General features: G+C 40.0%; 1 protein-coding gene across 13 annotated transcripts in view; it reads left to right on the top strand.

Annotated features, from left to right (window-relative positions):
• Positions 1-789: 789 nt before the first annotated feature.
• The window catches only part of LOC113827377 (uncharacterized), a gene marked incomplete at its 3' end in the record, with an annotated part of 20,084 nt that continues 3,373 nt past the window's right edge, over positions 790-17,500 (top strand). Inside the window, 18 exon segments of one of the 13 annotated variants that reach the window (XM_070135389.1) lie at positions 806-943; positions 1,443-1,526; positions 2,847-2,894; positions 3,417-3,551; positions 3,851-3,958; positions 4,087-4,246; positions 4,544-4,712; positions 4,914-5,144; positions 7,087-7,297; positions 7,474-7,611; positions 9,294-9,421; positions 9,683-10,015; positions 10,307-10,802; positions 12,277-12,656; positions 13,000-13,135; positions 13,314-13,556; positions 13,710-13,956; positions 14,317-17,500. The exon segment at positions 14,317-17,500 is cut by the window's right edge and continues 609 nt beyond it. In XM_070135389.1, coding sequence (XP_069991490.1) covers positions 3,537-3,551; positions 3,851-3,958; positions 4,087-4,246; positions 4,544-4,712; positions 4,914-5,144; positions 7,087-7,297; positions 7,474-7,611; positions 9,294-9,421; positions 9,683-10,015; positions 10,307-10,802; positions 12,277-12,656; positions 13,000-13,135; positions 13,314-13,556; positions 13,710-13,956; positions 14,317-17,500 — 6,179 coding nt within the window. 13 annotated transcript variants of the gene reach the window in all.

Here is a 17,500-nt window from a genome sequence, read left to right as displayed (position 1 = left end):
AACCGTAAACTTTGAACCAATAATTGTAAGCAATAAAGGGTTAGTGGTCAGACCACAGGACAGTTTGAAAGAGATGATTTGTAATAAAATATTTTCAGAATCTAAAGATCAAAACATGTCATTATTTAAAGCGCCAAATAACGTTAAATGACAACAGGACGACTTTTAAATAACTATCAACTTAACCAGACGTGTTCCATGATAATACATTCGTTGCAGTTCTTTATGGTCAGTGATATCGAGTGGTGATCACAGAGATGCAATGTATGAAATTAGCAAAATGAGCAAAAATAGAGAATTTGAATAGTCCGCGCTTCTAATATTACTTTTAAAAGATGCATTCCCTACAAGCTAAAAGACGCTGTTATCGTTATTGATTTTTGAAATTACGCCATAATAAGCTTTGGCATCACCGTTCCGTGCTTTATCATCTTAAGAGAGATGGCTACGGGACGATTGTTCTCATACAAAAGTCAAAAGATTTTGAGTACGTGACAAGATCGCGTACTACTTTACTCCGCTCGCCATGTTTCTATAATCTCGACCAATCAGAGCGCCACATACTCTTTGTGTTTCTAAAATTTTGGCCAATGCTGGCGTCTCTTACAAACCCTTTCTCGGGGAACCTGACCAATCAAATCGCAGGATATTCTATGTTTTTCCAAAATCTAAGCCAATAGGAGATTTGCTTACATATCTCTTCTTAGAAAATTGAACCAACCACAGTATCGCATACTTTCTGTGTTTCCAAAATTTGAACCAATGAAAATACCTTTTACAAATCCCTTCTTACAAGATCCGACCAATCACAGCGTCTTTAGCTCGTGACAAGTTGTTATTGTGGCTGAGCGGAGTGAGGAGAGCAGAGTGCACGATGGCTGTCGGGAATTTTTGACTATTTACGTGCTCTCTTCTCTGAATTTGTTCTGCATTTATGATGCAGGTACGTCGTGAAGTGTCGCTCGATCGGGAATTATAACCGTGGACAAGGAAAAATCACGGAATACGCCGAAAAACTTAACCGAGGTTGGGAGGCAAGAAATTCTCCCAAGTTTAGTTCAGTGGGGAATCGGTCGAGAATTTTAGAGTTAAAATCAAAAGTCTGTGGGGGGTTTCGTATGGAAAGTATTTATTGTGAGGGCATTCATCTAGGAGTCATCTAGACGCCGAGAATGGCAAGCTCGGGGCAAATTAGTTCAGTGAGAGTTCCCTCCTTCCTTCACCCTTTTGCAGAAACGAACTTCATACTTCCCTCACTTGTTAAGAGTGAATTTTCTCACCCTTTGAGGTCGTTTAGTGTGGCTCATTGCAGGCAGCTGATCACAGCATTGCACGCGCCCCATGGCTACCCGAAACGGTCATTTTCGTGTCTGGGAACGGGTTCTTTGGTTAACACTAAATATATGTTGGCTTAGTAGTTAACTTGTGATTGTACATTGCAGAAAGTAGGGAACTACTTCATAGCAGACTGTGGTAGTACTAGTGATGTGAAATAGTGATTCATAACCTATATAGGAAGCTGTGAGGTAAGTTATGGGATGGGCTATATTGTAGTTAAAGAGTGTGAGTTTGTTTATTATTATCTGTAATCATCTGTTGTAGGTCCTAAAACATTATTTTAGTAAATTACATTAAAATGAATAATGGCCATACTCTAACTTACTGGGTTGAGTGCAATCAAGAGAAATTTGTTGGGTATATGTGGTAAAGATATCATTAGGCCAGTGGGAATATACTATTTTCCTTATAATTGAATTGTGTTCAATCCAGATTGACTTGCTATGATCTATGATCTGTCTTGGAAGGCCTTCAGTCTTCAGTCAAATTTGTTAAGTGGTGTAGTATCAAGCAATCTCAGCTGCATGTGTGTTGTGTGCTGCAAATGCCAAAAAAATTCTGCCCATTTATGTTCCTGACGTGATAGACCTTGGGACTGATTCCTGTTTTAATGATCAATATTAGAGAGATTTACAAGTTCTGCCTTGTCAAAGTAGTGTTGGAGGATTGTAAACCTCATCTGGAGCACAGACAAAAACAGGCTATGGCAATTGGTATATACCTCAGTGGCTTACAATGGGTGTTTTTATCACATATAATATACTTATTGGCTATAGAAAAGAAATTCAGGAATAGACTGCCATTAATCTTGTAGGATATACAAAACCTTAGTATTTTTGTCTTTTGTAGGGGAGGATACCTTTGGTTTTGTTTTTATTCAAAGTTATGAAAAATATGAAAGGTACCAGTGAGGCTCTAGTCTTTCAGTCAGAGGAATGGCAGTGCAAAGCTTGCCTTTATAATTGACCCAAGTCAGTTACTTGTCAAGAAGTTCAGAGATTCATACTAATAGTGTAAGTTAGCTTTTTTCTCTTTATATTTATGAGTCTATTTAATAATACTGTAGCTTAGCTCTTTTTGTCATTGTAGGTTATAAACTGAATACTGATTTTTGTCAAAGGCAGCTGCAATTAAATGTAGACTGTTAAAGGTAAATGTAAGCGAGAAAAGTAAGATGAGGTGGTATATGAATTAATATTTTATATTAATTATATGTTGCAGACATTTCTGTCTTTTGATTTTGAAGTATTGGTATGAGAAGTTATGAAGAACTATCTCTATATAGGAAAGACCATAATTATATCTAGGAAAAGCCTAATGGTTCTGGTACTTGAAAAGGGTGCCTTAACTCCTGCCAGTCACCAGCATATACTTTTCAGGAAGCAAAGTACATTTAGTATTCATCAGTTAGCTTATGAAATGACTGACACGGTAGAAAAGAAGTTTTACCTTCTCATTTACTTTTCTCAGTGTGTATGATTAAACTGACATTGGATCTACTATTCCAGAGGATGGATATTCCTGAAGGAGCAGTTGTACAGCCACATAAAAAGAAGGTTAGTGTTGAGGATAATCAGATGTTTGTAGACATACCAATCAGTCTCAGCTCCTGCTTGAGATTTATACATAAAATGTAGATGTCATTTCTCTCACGCAAGACCAGTTTCGCTGAGTCTGAGTGCATATATTTTATTATTTTTTATGTTAAAAGCATTGTTTATTTACATTCTTTACTGTCTAAAATTAAAGCTAATAAATCCCAAGTTTGTTGCCAAGTTCAAAATTCTTGTTTAAGCATTATCTTTGATTGTTTCGATTCTGTATGTAAAGTTCAAAGAAGGATTTAGAATATCACATGGGATTTTTTGTGAGGATTGTTCTTGACCTACATTTTTTTTATTTCTATTTTTTATTGGAAAGAGAATTAGTTGAAAAAAAAGAAGAGGGAGGTAGAGAGAAGGTATTACTGAATGCAGTGTACCATCTTTGCAGCTACATTCTCTTTGACCAAACACATCTTTAGCCCTTGTAAATCAAAACTCTTCTTTCATTCAGGTTCTTTGTCAATTTTAATACAGTGAACTTCAGCTCTGTTACGATCGCAGGGAGAACACGAATTTCTTCGCAAACAATAATTTGCAGCTTGAGAGACAGGGGCACAACCATTAGGTTGTGTATGTTCTTGGACCCTCGTTGAGATGTGGTTACCACAGGTAATTAAATCTTGAAGTTCAGCTTTTCCCCTCAAAAAGGATATGCACATCTGCACTGAGCAACCCAGTGGTGACCTAACTGCACAGTTTCTTTACCGTTGCTTGTCATTGCAAATACCGTATGGCCACGTAATAGGCCCTTGATGACTTGGAAAGATGACCACATTCCAATGAAGATAATAGACCTAAGCTTACCATATATGGAGATAGGATGTTAATACATGTGGTGATCACTTGTTAGCTATTTTCACCTCTGTTGGAAAAGCCTCTCTTGTGACATGGCCTTTCTTTACCTGCAGCCTGAGGACCCCCCTTTCCTGACCGTTGGTACTGAGGTGTCAGCCAAGTACAAGGGTGCTTTCTGTGAGGCAAAGGTCCACAAGGTTGTCAAATCAGTCAAGGTTAAAGTAAGTAATATTTTTTGCAACTTTATTCTGTATTTGGTCATGTTCATATTGGTTTTGTTCTGCGATATATATTTTGCCATATTTATAGTTTTGATTCATAGTCTTTATATTAATTTTTTACTTTTCAGGTAACCTTTAAACTAGGCTTAGGCTCAGCTGTTGTACCTGATGACTTGGTTAAAGGTGTTTTGAAAATTGGAGCCCAAGTCAAAGCGAGCCATCCAGATAAAAATCAGTTTGTAGATGCCATTGTGAACAAAATTCAAGACTGCAGTCAGTATACAGTCGGTGAGTTTCTCTGATTATGTTTTTGTATGTTTGGTTAGTAACGTGCTATTTATAGTGACAGAGTAACTGAGAAGCTGGCATTACAGGACTGATGGTCATTGTATTTACTTATATGTTATTGTATAGTTTGTGATTAATAATTTTCACTAAGTGTGAAAGAAGATTTATATTGTAAATAGTTTATCATAGATGACAAAATGGAGTAGTTTAGAAGTGAACCTTCCTTCTATATTTTATATTTATTGATTGATGTTTCTAGTTTTAATCATCCTAATACCCTCATAACGAAAATTTCAGTCTTTGATGATGGTGACATAACAACACTCCGCCGAACATCCCTGTGCCTGAAGAGTGGAAGGCACTTTGCTGAGAGTGAGACCCTAGACCAGCTGCCTCTCACACACCCAGAGCACTTTGGCACCCCTGTGGTTGGAGGAAGGCGAGGGCGCAGGTCTAGACCACATGCGTACGTCATATTTACACTTGTTTAATGATAAGGAACCTGTTAAGGTGAATTTATGTTAATTGATTTTTTTTTTTTTTTCTTTTAATAAGACTTCAGAAATTAATAATAGAAATGTGTAGATTACCATCTTGGTGTCCCAAAGTGTTCAAATTGTAAACATGATACTCATTTCCTTGATTGTATTTATATTTTCTGGTTCAGAGATGGTGAAGATTCTGGAGAAGAAGATGATGATGTCCACAAGAGGCATCGCTCGAGACGTGAGGAGTGGGAGTCAGATATCGGCAAAGTTGTTTGTGTGGAGCTCGGGGACAAGAAAAAGCAGAAGGACAACTGGTTCCCAGGGCTTGTGGTTGCTCCAACAGCCCAAGACTCTGTCAAGATTGAGACCAAAAAGGACTACCTGGTCAGGTCATTTCAGGATGGAAGATAGTAAGTGCTAACATGGGCAGAGTAACAAAGATGAGTTTTATTCAAGTGTTAATGCAAAAAGTTTATACCTTTCTATGTGTGCATTTACTTTTGAAGTCTTTTAAAATTATTTTAGCTTCTTTTGTTTTAGTGATTATTAATGTTAAGGTTAGTCACTTGCCTTCTGTCAGACTAGCTTACACATATTAATCAAGATATTGGCACAACCATAGGTAATTCATTGAAGGATATACCCCAATTTATGTAGAGAAAATTATGATCTGAAACATTGGGAACATTGTAGGCTTTGAGAATCTTTTTTTGTTAATAATATGGGAAAGACATATATTTTCATTCTATGATGGAGCATTCCTTAGTTCTGTGAAGATTCTTAGCATATAATTTATTTTTGTTTTGCTTTTTTTTGGAAGTAAGATAGCCCCAGACCTGAGTACAGTATGAAGTTCAGATTAATATCTCATTACATTTTGTCTGGAAAATGGCTTGCTTCCATACTTCAATATTTTGTATGATTTTCTTGAGCCTGAATTATCATATCACTTGTAACTAATGGTAGACGCTGTTGCTAATCTTTGGAAGCTTTTACACTTGTACTTATTATTTTCCAGTATTTTACAATAATCACATTGTGCCATCGTCTTCCCCTTGTATGTAGCTCATTTTTTAATCTTCACAGATTTGAACCTTGATAGTAATGTGGGAATGTAGATGTGTAAATGGGGAAAATGTAAGGAACAGAAAAGATTTTATTTTTTGATATTAGATTCATAATTAAAAATAGATGATTATTGCTATGTGTACAGATTGTATCGTTTTCATTATTTATTTACAGTAGTTTGTCATTTATCTCAGGTTGATGGTTGGTATATGGAGTATAGTTATGTGGTTGACCTTTCTCTTGTTCTCTTTGTGTATGATGACTTTCAGTTCAGATGTGTTGAGTTTTACACTGGACTCTCCATTTAACTTTTCTACAAGATGTTTCATCAAAGCATGTGTTTTCCCAAATTATTATTTTTTTTATTTATATATGTATTTTTGCTTGATTGAGTGCACAGTTGCATGCAGGTTGTGTTTTTGTAAGGTCACTGTTGCCAAGCAAGTGGAAAAGGCTATTATGATTGGGAAAATACATCCTCCTCCTTTTTCTCCTTTTTCTTCTTTTTCTCCTTCTTTTTCTCCTCCTCCTCCTCCTCCTCCTCCTCCTCCTCCTCCTCCTCCTCCCTTTTTCTCCTCCTTCCCCTCTTCCGTCTTCTTCCTCCTCCTTCTTTTTCTTTTCTTCATTTTCTTCTTCTTTGTCTTTTCTTCTCCTTTTCTCTATATCTTCTTTTTCTTCTCTTATTTCTCCTCCTCCTCCTCCTCCTCCTCCTCTTTTTCCTTCAATTTCTTCATTTAAAAATGATTATTATTGTTATGATAGCTGTTATTGTTATTAATGTTGTTAATAGTTTTATTATTAGTATATCATCGCCATTATTACATTATTGTCATCATTGTTATCCTTATTGTTATCATCAATCTTATTGTTTTTAGTTATATTATTTTAATGAATATAGTATTGTTTTTACTGTTATCATTATTATTAATTATTGCTTCTCTTACTACTACTACTACTACTACTCTTATCATAATCATTTTGATTACAACAATGATGATTATCATTATTATTATTGAAATTATTGTTGTTGTTGTTGTTATTATTATTATTTTATTATTATTATTATTATTAGTAGTAGTAGTAGTAGTGCTGTTATTGTCATCTATATCATCTATAACATAACCATCATTATCATTATCATTATCATGATTGTTAATAGTAACTATTATTTGTTGTTATTATTTATCATTATTGTTGTATTTATCATTATCTTTTCTTTATTGTTCTATCCTTGGGCCGTGGACAGTGATTGAAGTGGTGTGCATAATTCATTATCATCCCCAGTTACACGGTACCAAAGAAAGAAGCTTCGCCTTTTAGCCGTGAGGTTGGGAGCAAGGTTTCTCAGAGTGCTCTCAAGACGGCCGTAGAAAAGGCCCTGCTCTTCATGACAAACGATGAGCTGCCGCCCCATTGGGACCGTGACCTTCTCTTTGGCACAAACGTTTCTGACGATGATTCAGATAGGGACGGGTCGGACTCTGACGTAAGTGTCGTGAGTATTGTCAGATGTTGGTTAATTCTCTGGCAGTTGTTATACATAAGTATGTATGCATATTTAAATATTTGTTTTTCTCCTTTTTTCTGTTTCATTTCAATGTTTCATTTTTAAAAATTCATTCTGTGTCTACTGTCCCAGTTTTGAATTTTCCAACTTGTCTGGCTTTGCAGAGTTCTGATGACGAGCCAAGAGAGGAGAAGGATCACTTCGTTGCACAGCTGTACAAGTTCATGGAGGAGTGTGGAACCCCAATCAATAGTGGACCAACTGTAGGGAACAAGGACTTGGACTTGTACAAGCTTTTTAAGGTTGGTGGTTTTCCCTTTTGTTGAGATATACTTGCTTGTACTGAAATGTCACTGTACATTAGCTAGATCTTTGGAATGTGAAATGCATTACCTCTTTCATAGGTATCATAGGTGATAATATGTATGCTTATGATAGTGACAGCTAGGATGTAGTATGATTAAGGTAATACATCTAATGATAGTGTTTATGTAGTTAATCGTGGAATGCTGGGGATATCCACGAAAGTTCCCTGACAAACCTGAGATGAAAAAGTCTCGGTTAGATAAATGGTCTCGGATTTTGTCTCAAGCATGTTTTGAGTGTAGCCATAATGCAGAGAGGAATATCTACTTTTATATCTCAGAATAAAGGTACCTTTTCAGAATTTGGTTCCTGTTGAAAACAATAACTAATTAACTCATTACAAAGTAAACTAAATGAGTTTTCATATATATATATATATATATATATATATATCATTAGATTTAGTAAAAACATGATAGACATAATGAACTTAGGCAAGTGTCCAAATTACCAGTTCTCTTTGTTTACATAATTTTTGAGACCATCCAGCGGATGTGAGTTTCATGGGATTTGAAAATGGTTGATTGCATTTGCGAGTTCATCAGAATAGACATGGTCTCAAATGAGACTGACATTCAAGACTGAAATTAGACAAATTTGAGTTGAAAATATTTTGAGATGCTTGCAATGGAATTTTGAGATAATTTTGCTCTCTCACAATTCAATTGTCTTAGAAGTTTCATGGATACCTCCTACACTGCCCACCATGTTAGTGTATTTATTGATGGTTTTACTCTTAAATGGTGCCATAAATGCTTTGTCACCAAGGTCTACCAGGGCTGTTTATCCTACTATTTTCGTATTTGCTAATGAAAGTTTCCACTATTGTTATTATCATTGTTAATGATACTCTTACTATGGTTAATAACATATTAAACCCGTTGGACCTGGTTGCATCATGGCAATCACATGGCCGAAAATACGGACAGTGGGTTACGTAAATGGCCGCTCTCCCAGGCTTGCAGTGCTTAGGCCCACGACCATTTTGTCCCATTGTGGCATGTTCATGTCACCCTGCCCTCAGCCCTGATTTTTCCATGACGGGATGGTCACGTCACCCGAATTGTAGGGGTTAACATCAATAATAATGATTATAGCATTTTTTTTTATATTATTTTATTTTGTATTATATCTTCCCTCCCTCCCTCCCTCCCTCCCTCCCCTCTCCTTCCCCCTCTCTCCCCCCTCTTTCTCTCTTTCTCTCTTTCTCTCTTTCTTTCTTTCTTTCTTTCTTTCTTTCTTTCTTTCTTTCTTTCTTTCTTTCTTTCTTTCTTTCTTTCTTTCTCTCTCTCTCTCTCTCTCTCTCTCTCTCTCTCTCTCTCTCTCTTTCTCTCTCTCTCTCTCTCTCTCTCTCTCTCTCTCTCTCTCTCTCTCACTCACTCACTCACTCACTCACTCACTCACTCACTCACTCACTCACTCACTCACTCACTCTCTCTCTCTCTCTCTCTCTCTCTCTCTCTCTCTCTCTCTCTCTCTCTCTCTCTCTCTCTCTCTCTCTCTCTCTCTCTCTCTCTCTCTCTCTCTGTCTCTCTCTCTCTCTCTCTCGCTGTGATTCTGTCTTGCTCTTCATTTTTTAAGTTCCTTTTGGATAACATTGCATTGTTCTGTATTGCAGGTGGTTCAGAAATTGGGAGGCTTTAATCGTGTGATGAATCAGAACCAATGGAAAGTTGTGTCCAATAAAATGCAGCTTCAGTCTCTGGGCTCTCAGGCTCCCAACCACATAAAAGCCGCATATAAGAGGTATGTTGGTTTGTATGTATTATTTTTTGTAAATATATTGTACTTTATCTTTATCCCTCCCCCAAACAAAAGTTTTATACCCACACTTTAACTAGATTACTTATAAAGATCTATTTTCAAAGAAGTCATTTTAGTGACTAATACGTAAACCCTTCTTTAGACTTACCAGTGTAACAGCAGTTTTTCATCAGAATGAGGAAAGTGTATACTCTTTGAGCATATGTTATGTAACAGAAAATTCAGATTTTCCTCTATTTACAGATATCTCCAAAGTTTTGAGGACTTTTACCGAAAGTTGGGATGCACAATGGTGAGCAACCCACGTGGTTCAAGGACAAGGCACCGCTCGGGTAGAAGCTTGATCAGGGACTGTGACCGAACACCCAGGGCTTCCAAGAAGAAAGATAATGACAGCTGTGATTCAACAGAAGATGAGAATGAGAAAAAGGAGGAAGAGGAGGAGGGCAAGAAAGGAGAGAAAAGAAAAGGGGAGAAAGATGAGGTCAAGAAAGAGTCTGAGAAGAAGGAGCCAGAAAAGAAGGAAAATGATAAAAAAGACAATGAAAAAAAGAAGGAAGAGTCAAAAAGTTCCAGGTATGTGTTCTTACTGTGATTGGAATGTATACAACCTTGTCTTACATCAAATAACAGTTTTTCGCTTGGTGAGAAGTTGTCTAGAAGAAAATATAAGCAGGGACCAACCTCAACTATACATACTGTTTGGTAAATGGAATTAGACCTTTATTTAAGATAAAGTACATTTTTATGGTAGAAAAATTAGAATTCTTTCATGATATTTTCACGTTTCACAAGTTTTGTTATGTTTTCTTAATTTTTTAATTATATGAAGATCAAGAGTATTTATATTTTTCCGTACTTTAACAGAAATGTAAAGCAAGAGAGCAAATCTCAGAACTCCCCTGAGAGAGAGTCAACAGGAACCAAAGAGAGATCACGAGAAGCTGCAGGGAGCCGGGAGAGGTCACGGGAGCCAGCTATGACAAGGGAGCGATCAAGGGAGCCTGTGGTGATGCGGGAAAGGTCTCGTGAACCAACTGCAGGGAAGGACAAGTCACGGGATTCATCATCAACTAGCAAAGAGCGGAGTCGCACAGACACTAGTGGGAAGGACCAGGCAGGCGGTGAAGTAGTGGTGAAAGAACGTGCGAGGGAGCCACGTACACCCCGCTCAGAGGCTAAGAACCGTGCAGCCAAGGGGGAGGCTGCAGAGGTAAAGACCCGTTCCAGTGCTAAGGAGGAAAGGCAAGAAGCTACCCCAGAGGTCAAGACACGTTCCAGCACTAGAGAGGAGAGGAAGGAGGAGAAAAAGGAGAAGGAAGTCAAAGAGGAGAGTGACAGCGAAGAAGAAGAGATTGAAATGGTATGTGTGTGGATGTTTAGGTGTTGAGGAATCTTAAAATTGAAAAAGCTATACACAGTTCTCCAAGGGAATTAAGATCTGTACAGGGGCAGGAAAAAAAATCAGAAGCGATATTTACATCTGAGAAAATAAATGCATGTTGCTTTTTCACTCATCTTTATGAAATATGATGGTCAGTTCCAAGAAATATATAATTTTCTTACTTTTTTTGGCATCAGTGGCATCATACGATGAATTTAGTTTATTGGATCTGGGTGCTTCACTGCCTGCACATGGCCCAAAATCTGGGCAATAGCCTTACTTGATTAGAACTCTACTGGGTGTGTGGCATGTAGGCTAGGCACAGGAACACTTGTGACCCCAAGACACCTCTCCTCCTGTTTGCAGTGTTATTATCTCTTTTTATGCTTAAGCCTTTTTCTCCATTTTCCATGGTCTGTATTTGTTATTTGTTATGCTGTATCATTATGGTAATAACATGTTTTCTTTGCACAGACTCCATATCATCTCTGTAAGTAGTCTATAACTCTGCAATTTTGCTACTTGCATAATTTTTTATATTTTCATAATCAGTCAAGGCAGGCAGGAATAGGATCCTGAGCATGGAAATAGTGTCCTCTCTGGAACTTATGCTATGCCAGTCATGGCTTATAGATGACACAGTTTACACTCATTGATTTATGGAAATAATGCAAGTCTAATAAGCAGCTAAGAGCTTTATGCACTCTTGGTGCATCTCTCCCATCACCTGGGTCTTCAAACGAAATTCTCATGGTGACGTGTTCCCAACACTAAGGCCCTCGGCCAGATTTTTTCACAATTTTATATTCATGTCTCCCGTCCCACAGCTAAATTTGTTCATGATGTGGTGGTCACATCACCCGGATCCAAGGTCTAAAAGTTATAATTGAAATTAGTATGTAAGGTAGTTTTTACATCTACCCAAGAAGTTTTGCAGCCGTGCAACTAAATAGTGTTTCAGGAAAAGTGTGAGGAGTCGCAATTGAATTCAGCTCTTTAAACCTGGCTTTCTCTCCCTTGCTTAAAAATTAATTATGATTGCAAATAAAACAGACACAAGTAACATAAACATTTCTATCATATAAAACAGAAAAATCTGTATTTAAATGTATAGATAGAAAAAAGGTAGTTTACTATGAAGTGACAATATTATATGCATTTTTGTGTGTGGAGGGGGAATAGGGGACAGGAAAAGATAATTTTATTTTGTGAAATGTGCATATTTGCCAGAATTTCTACTTCACACTCGCCTGCATTTCATTCATAAGAAAAGAGAGGTTGGGTACACAATTGTATGGCTGGCTCAGAGTGGGGAGGGCCTGCAAGGGTAATAGGGGTATGGGCATAATATGGGTTTGGCTGAAGAAATCATGTCATTTACTTGTAGATATACGAGGAGGCCAATATAGATAGGATAATATAGGATAATGTGCAGTATATATTCTCTTTGCAGGCTCAAACAAGATCCTCCAGGCATCGTGAGGAGAGCCGTGAGAAGGATGAATCAACCAAAAAGACAGCCACGCCAACACGTAAAACCAAGAACGAGAGAGCAGCCATGGCTGTCATCTGTGTGAAGGCTGAGGATGACACAGAGGGTGATGATGAAACAGCTTCTTCATCCTCAACTACGCCAACCCCAGTTAGTTCAACACACTCGGGGGCCTCTGTAGCAGCAAGCCCTGCCAGCGAGAAAAAAGCAAACAAAAGCAAGAGCAAAGGCCAGAAGGCAGTGGCAGTTTCAGCAGCAGCACCAATCACAGCTGAAGACTCTCCTGGGGCCAAGAAAAGAGGGCGCAAGAAGAAGAATGAGGGAGAAGTGGAGACACCGATGTGAGTTGGCCAATCCCTTTTTTGCTTTGTTTTTGTAAAATTGGCCAATATATTGACCTATAGTTGGTATAGATACAACTCCCAAACCTTCCTCTCATGTTTTACTCTGTGTTCCTACTTTCTTGATATCTCATTTTATACTCTCCCTAATTTGGTCTCTTATCTGTCTCTCATGTTTGTAATTTTTGTGGTCATTCTCCTTCCCTTTTACTATATACCTTCCCTCTCGCTTTCCTATTTTTTCTACCTCTCTATCTTTCTCATTCCTCTGTTTTTTCTCTCCTTATCCTCTTCCCTCCTTGCATAAGTTTGTGACAGCCTGTGAAGTCAACTTTGGCTGCAGGATTGACCGAGCAAACTCTCTCCCCTCCAGGGGCAAGGCCCTTCTCCCAGCTCATGTCCCCGTCAATGTTGGAGACAAGTTGCGTGTGCTATATGGACCCAATGCCAAAGAATCAAAAGTGACCTATGAAGCGAAGGTCAGGAAAGGGAATATTTTTCCTTTTCTTTTTCTTTTCTTTTTTTTTTTTTTTTGGTTGGTAATATTGATGTTATATGTATTCTTTATCTTTATTTAGGTATGTGTGTTAAGGTATTTCTGAGTATTTTTCCTAATATTACTATGTATTACTAATTTTATATGTGCTAATCGAGCAGGTGCTAGAAGTTGAAGAGGAAGGAAATGCGCCTATGTACTACGTTCATTACCTTGGATGGAACAACAGGTATGATGAGTGGATACGAAGGCCTTGCATTGCAGAGAATCTCACATGGTCACAGAATAGGGTTAGGAAGGGCAGAGCTGCAGCAACTAAGGAGTTGAAAGAGAAGAAAGAGAAGGAAAAGGAAGTCAAAGACACCAAGGACACAAAGGAAGCCAAAAAGGAAGAAAAGGAACAGGTGAAAGTTGTAAATCTGTCCATGTTACTTGGCATTCTTTTAAGTCTTTATCTTCATTTTGCCAATGGAAAGTTGATATCCACTGCAAATTTGAAAATGTGATTTTTTTTTTACTACACTTTCCTTGACTTTTTTTCCTATTCTCCTTCAAAGGTCTCAACAGCCTCCTCACCAAAGACAAGTGCTACCAAGCGTGGTCGCCCCCCAGGTGGAATGCGAGAGCGGCGTGAAAGTGATCGTAGTGAGCGGAGTGACACTAGTGGCACAAGCAGTGTCTCAGGCCCTAGCACAAGAGCAGCGCGTGAGAGGCAGGTGCAGCAACCAGACAGTCCTTCACCCAGTGAGCAGAGGCGGCCACGCCGCATTGGAGGAGGAATAGGAGGAGGAGGAAGCACACTTGGTATGTACTCACCTAGGGATGCTGGAGAATATTGTATGCAAATTATGACTTTGAAGATATCAGTACCAATGAGATGGATGTACTTTAGTGTTTAAAGACCTTTCCGTCCATGAATAGATTTTGAACTGCTTTCTTTCTTGAATACATCTACTTCATTGAAGCAGTTTTAGGTCATTGCACACATTCCAGAATACTAATTTTGGGTGTCACGATAAACAGTATGTGTAGTCTGAGATATAAATGGTTATATCTGTTGTATGTATTGCACAAGAATTTATATATGTAGAAAAGTATATAAAGTGGTTCAGCACTTCATTTTTCAAATCTGAGTGTATTAGGTAAGGGAATCTATTATTCCAGATACGACAGAAAGTGATAGTGAGGAGTATGAATCTGATGCTGACACTGGCTCTGAAAAGTCCCGCACCAGATCAAGTACAGAAAAAGCTCCAGCCACGGCCTCTGTATCTGCTGTATCTACTCCTGTATCTGAACCTTCTGCTACTGTAAGTACAGTGTCTGAGAAGACTGTAAAAGAGACACCAGCAAAGGTGCAAGTGATAGAAGTAAAGGAAGAGAAGGTGGAGCAGGAGCCATGTGGGAAGGATATTGATCTGAATGCCATTATATCTGAAATGAAGGGTTTGGATAAACCAATAAAGAAGGAAGAGGACCGTGTTGTTGTGAAGGACACAGCTCCTAGAATACTATCCCCAGTGATGCAGACATCCTTCACCACACCTGAGAAAAAGACTCCTGAGTTGCAAGCCAAGAAAGTCCTAGAGATAACTCCTAAAAAAGCAATCCCTGAATCTCCAGGGAAGAACATCACCCAGGACCCCATGAAACTACTCTCTCCAAAACCTGAGTCTTTGGAGGATGATGTATATGAATTCAAAGAGCCAGAGCCTTTTGATTTTGGGGAAATTCGTGCTAGGAAAGACACACGAACGAAGGCAAGCATGGGGGCCTTAGCATCAGATGAAGCTGAGGCAGATACCAAGGTCAAGAAGAAGGGTCGACCAAGAAAGGATGCGAAGGAAGGAGAGGGTGACAAGACAGAGTCTGACAGTGATACTGCCCCAAGCCCTCAAAAGAGAATAATGCTTCCCAGGGAGGCCAGAGAATCACCTGTCAAGTGGCCAATTAGTGATGTAAAGGAGGTGGCTCCCCAGCCAGAAGTCAGTACAACACCTGAGAAAAAAGAAGCAGTTGCAGTAACCACTATTATATCCCCTGTTCGTAAGGTCTTGATCAAGAGAGAGACACCAGTCAAGAGTGAACAGGCCACAATTCAGCCTACAGAGGTCAAGGTGAGTAAGCAAGAATCACCAAAGTGTCCATCACCAAAGCAGAATCAGCAGGAAATCCCTGCACCAAGTTTGCCAATGAAAGAACCAGTAAGAATCAATGTCACACAAATAAAAGCCAAGCCTGTGAATGCCAGCGACAGAGGCATAGCTATCCCCAAGCCAAGTGGACCTACATCTCACTTACTTGCTCAAGCTGTTATGCCTGTAATTGAATCTAAAGCTCTTGCTAAGCCTGTTCCTAAGCCAACATTTGACGCCAAAGTGGACAAACCTCCACCTGTTAAGAGTGAAGACAAAGTAGAGGCCAAGGTTATTCCTTTTTCCCAGAGACAGCAACATATATTCCCACATCTCCTGAACAGGCCAGAGACCAGTGATAAGGCAAAGGATGTTCCACAACGAATTACAGCTTCTGCCATCCAGTCACCACCAAGGGATTCTACACCAGTGCTGGAATCCACATCTTTAAGCCAGAGTGGGTCAGATGTGGAGAGAATCAAGAGGGAATCCTCAGTGGAAGAGACCATAGAAGCAGTCATCAAGCGAGCCCGACAAGACAAGCCAGAGTCAAAGGAAGATGATGATAAGTCGGAAGGGAAGGCAAGTCCAGACAAGAAACGTAGGACATCAGGGAGAGGAAAGAAGGTTTTGAGCCGTGAGTTCCTCCCAGACACGTCAGAGGAATCAGACTCCGACGGTAGGCTGTCCAGACCTGAGACAGAGAGAAGGACACGAAGACCCAGACTGGTTGTAGATGGAGAGCATGCCATGATCAAGCGGGCACAGAGACTGGTGTCTGATACAGAAAAGAAAAGTGGCCGGAGAAGAGAAGCGGAAGCATGTGATGATGATGATGATGAGGGGGATGATGAGGGAGATGATGAGGAAGAGGATGAGGATGATGAGGAAGAGGATGAGGATGAAGAAACAGAAAAAGGAATAATCCCACCACCTGGAAGCCTAAGTAAAGTGAAACTCTCAAGAAGACTGGATGCTGAAGACCAGAAGGAAGGGGAAGAGGCAGAGGTGGAAGGTATCCGCCACATCAGGAAGAAACCACGTGCCTCAGCATCAGCTACACCCAAAAGGTATGAGGAAGAGGGCCTGGGTGACCTCCTCTGTGAGGAAACTATCCCACCTGGTAGTCCCATGACCCATGATGCCATTACAGCAGAGGCTGAACTGCCCCAGCGGCCAGACATGAAGCATGAGATGCCTTTTGCCAGTGTACCCACTGGAAGCAGCTTTGGGAAGAGAGGGCCTGTGCAACCAGGGGGACCACAGCCACCTTCAAATCCAACACAGCCTCATGTGGCACAGTCACAGCCCTCCCCACAGCATCAGCAGATGCATCAGTTGCCCAAACAGCCACAGCCTCAACTTCCCCCACAGCAGAAGCATCAGATCTTAGTTCCTCAGCAGAAAATACAACTTCCCAAAACAGTACAACAGCAGCAGCAACAGCAACAACAACAGCAACAGCAGCAGCAACAGCAGCAGCAACAGCAGCAACAGCAACAACAAAAGCATGAGCAACTGCACCATAAGCAGCAGCAGCCACAACAGCAGCAGCAGCAACAGCAACAGCAACAGCCAAAGCAGCAACAGCAGCAGCAACAGCCAAAGCAGCAACAGCAGCAGCAACCACAGCAACAGCCACAGCAGCCATCCCCATCACAGCCACATCCGCATCATCAGCCACATCTTCATGCGCATCATCATCATCCATCTCAGTCTCAACTTCAGTCTCAATCTCAACCTCAGGCTCAACCTCAGGCTCTTGCTCTTCCTCTCCCACAACTCCATCAGCAGCAGCAACAGCAGCAGCAACAACAGCAACTGCATCACCATCAGCCACAACAGCAACATAAACCACAACAACCAAAGCAGCAGCAGTTGCACCCACAGCAAAGAACACTACAACAACAGCAGTTGCCTTTACAGCAGCAACAACCACCCCAGCAATCACCACAGCTTCAGCAGCTACAGCAAGTGCCACAGCAGTCACCACCACCTCAACATCACCAGCCACAGCTACCACATCAATCTCCTAAGCAGCAGCAACAGATGCCACAGGTACCACAACAACAGCAGTTGCAGCAGTCACCACAACAGTCTCCAACACAACCCCCCTCACAACCACTGCCCCCTGCACAGCAACTTCAAATCTCACACCAAGTACAGCCACACCAGCAACAGCCAAAACAAGTACAACACCAGCAGCAGTTGCA

Source organism: Penaeus vannamei, chromosome 20 (assembly GCF_042767895.1).
Source record: "Penaeus vannamei isolate JL-2024 chromosome 20, ASM4276789v1, whole genome shotgun sequence".
Taxonomy (NCBI): domain Eukaryota; kingdom Metazoa; phylum Arthropoda; class Malacostraca; order Decapoda; family Penaeidae; genus Penaeus; species Penaeus vannamei.
The sequence above is the reverse complement of the archived record's forward strand: the minus strand, read 5'-3'. Positions and strand labels throughout refer to the sequence as shown.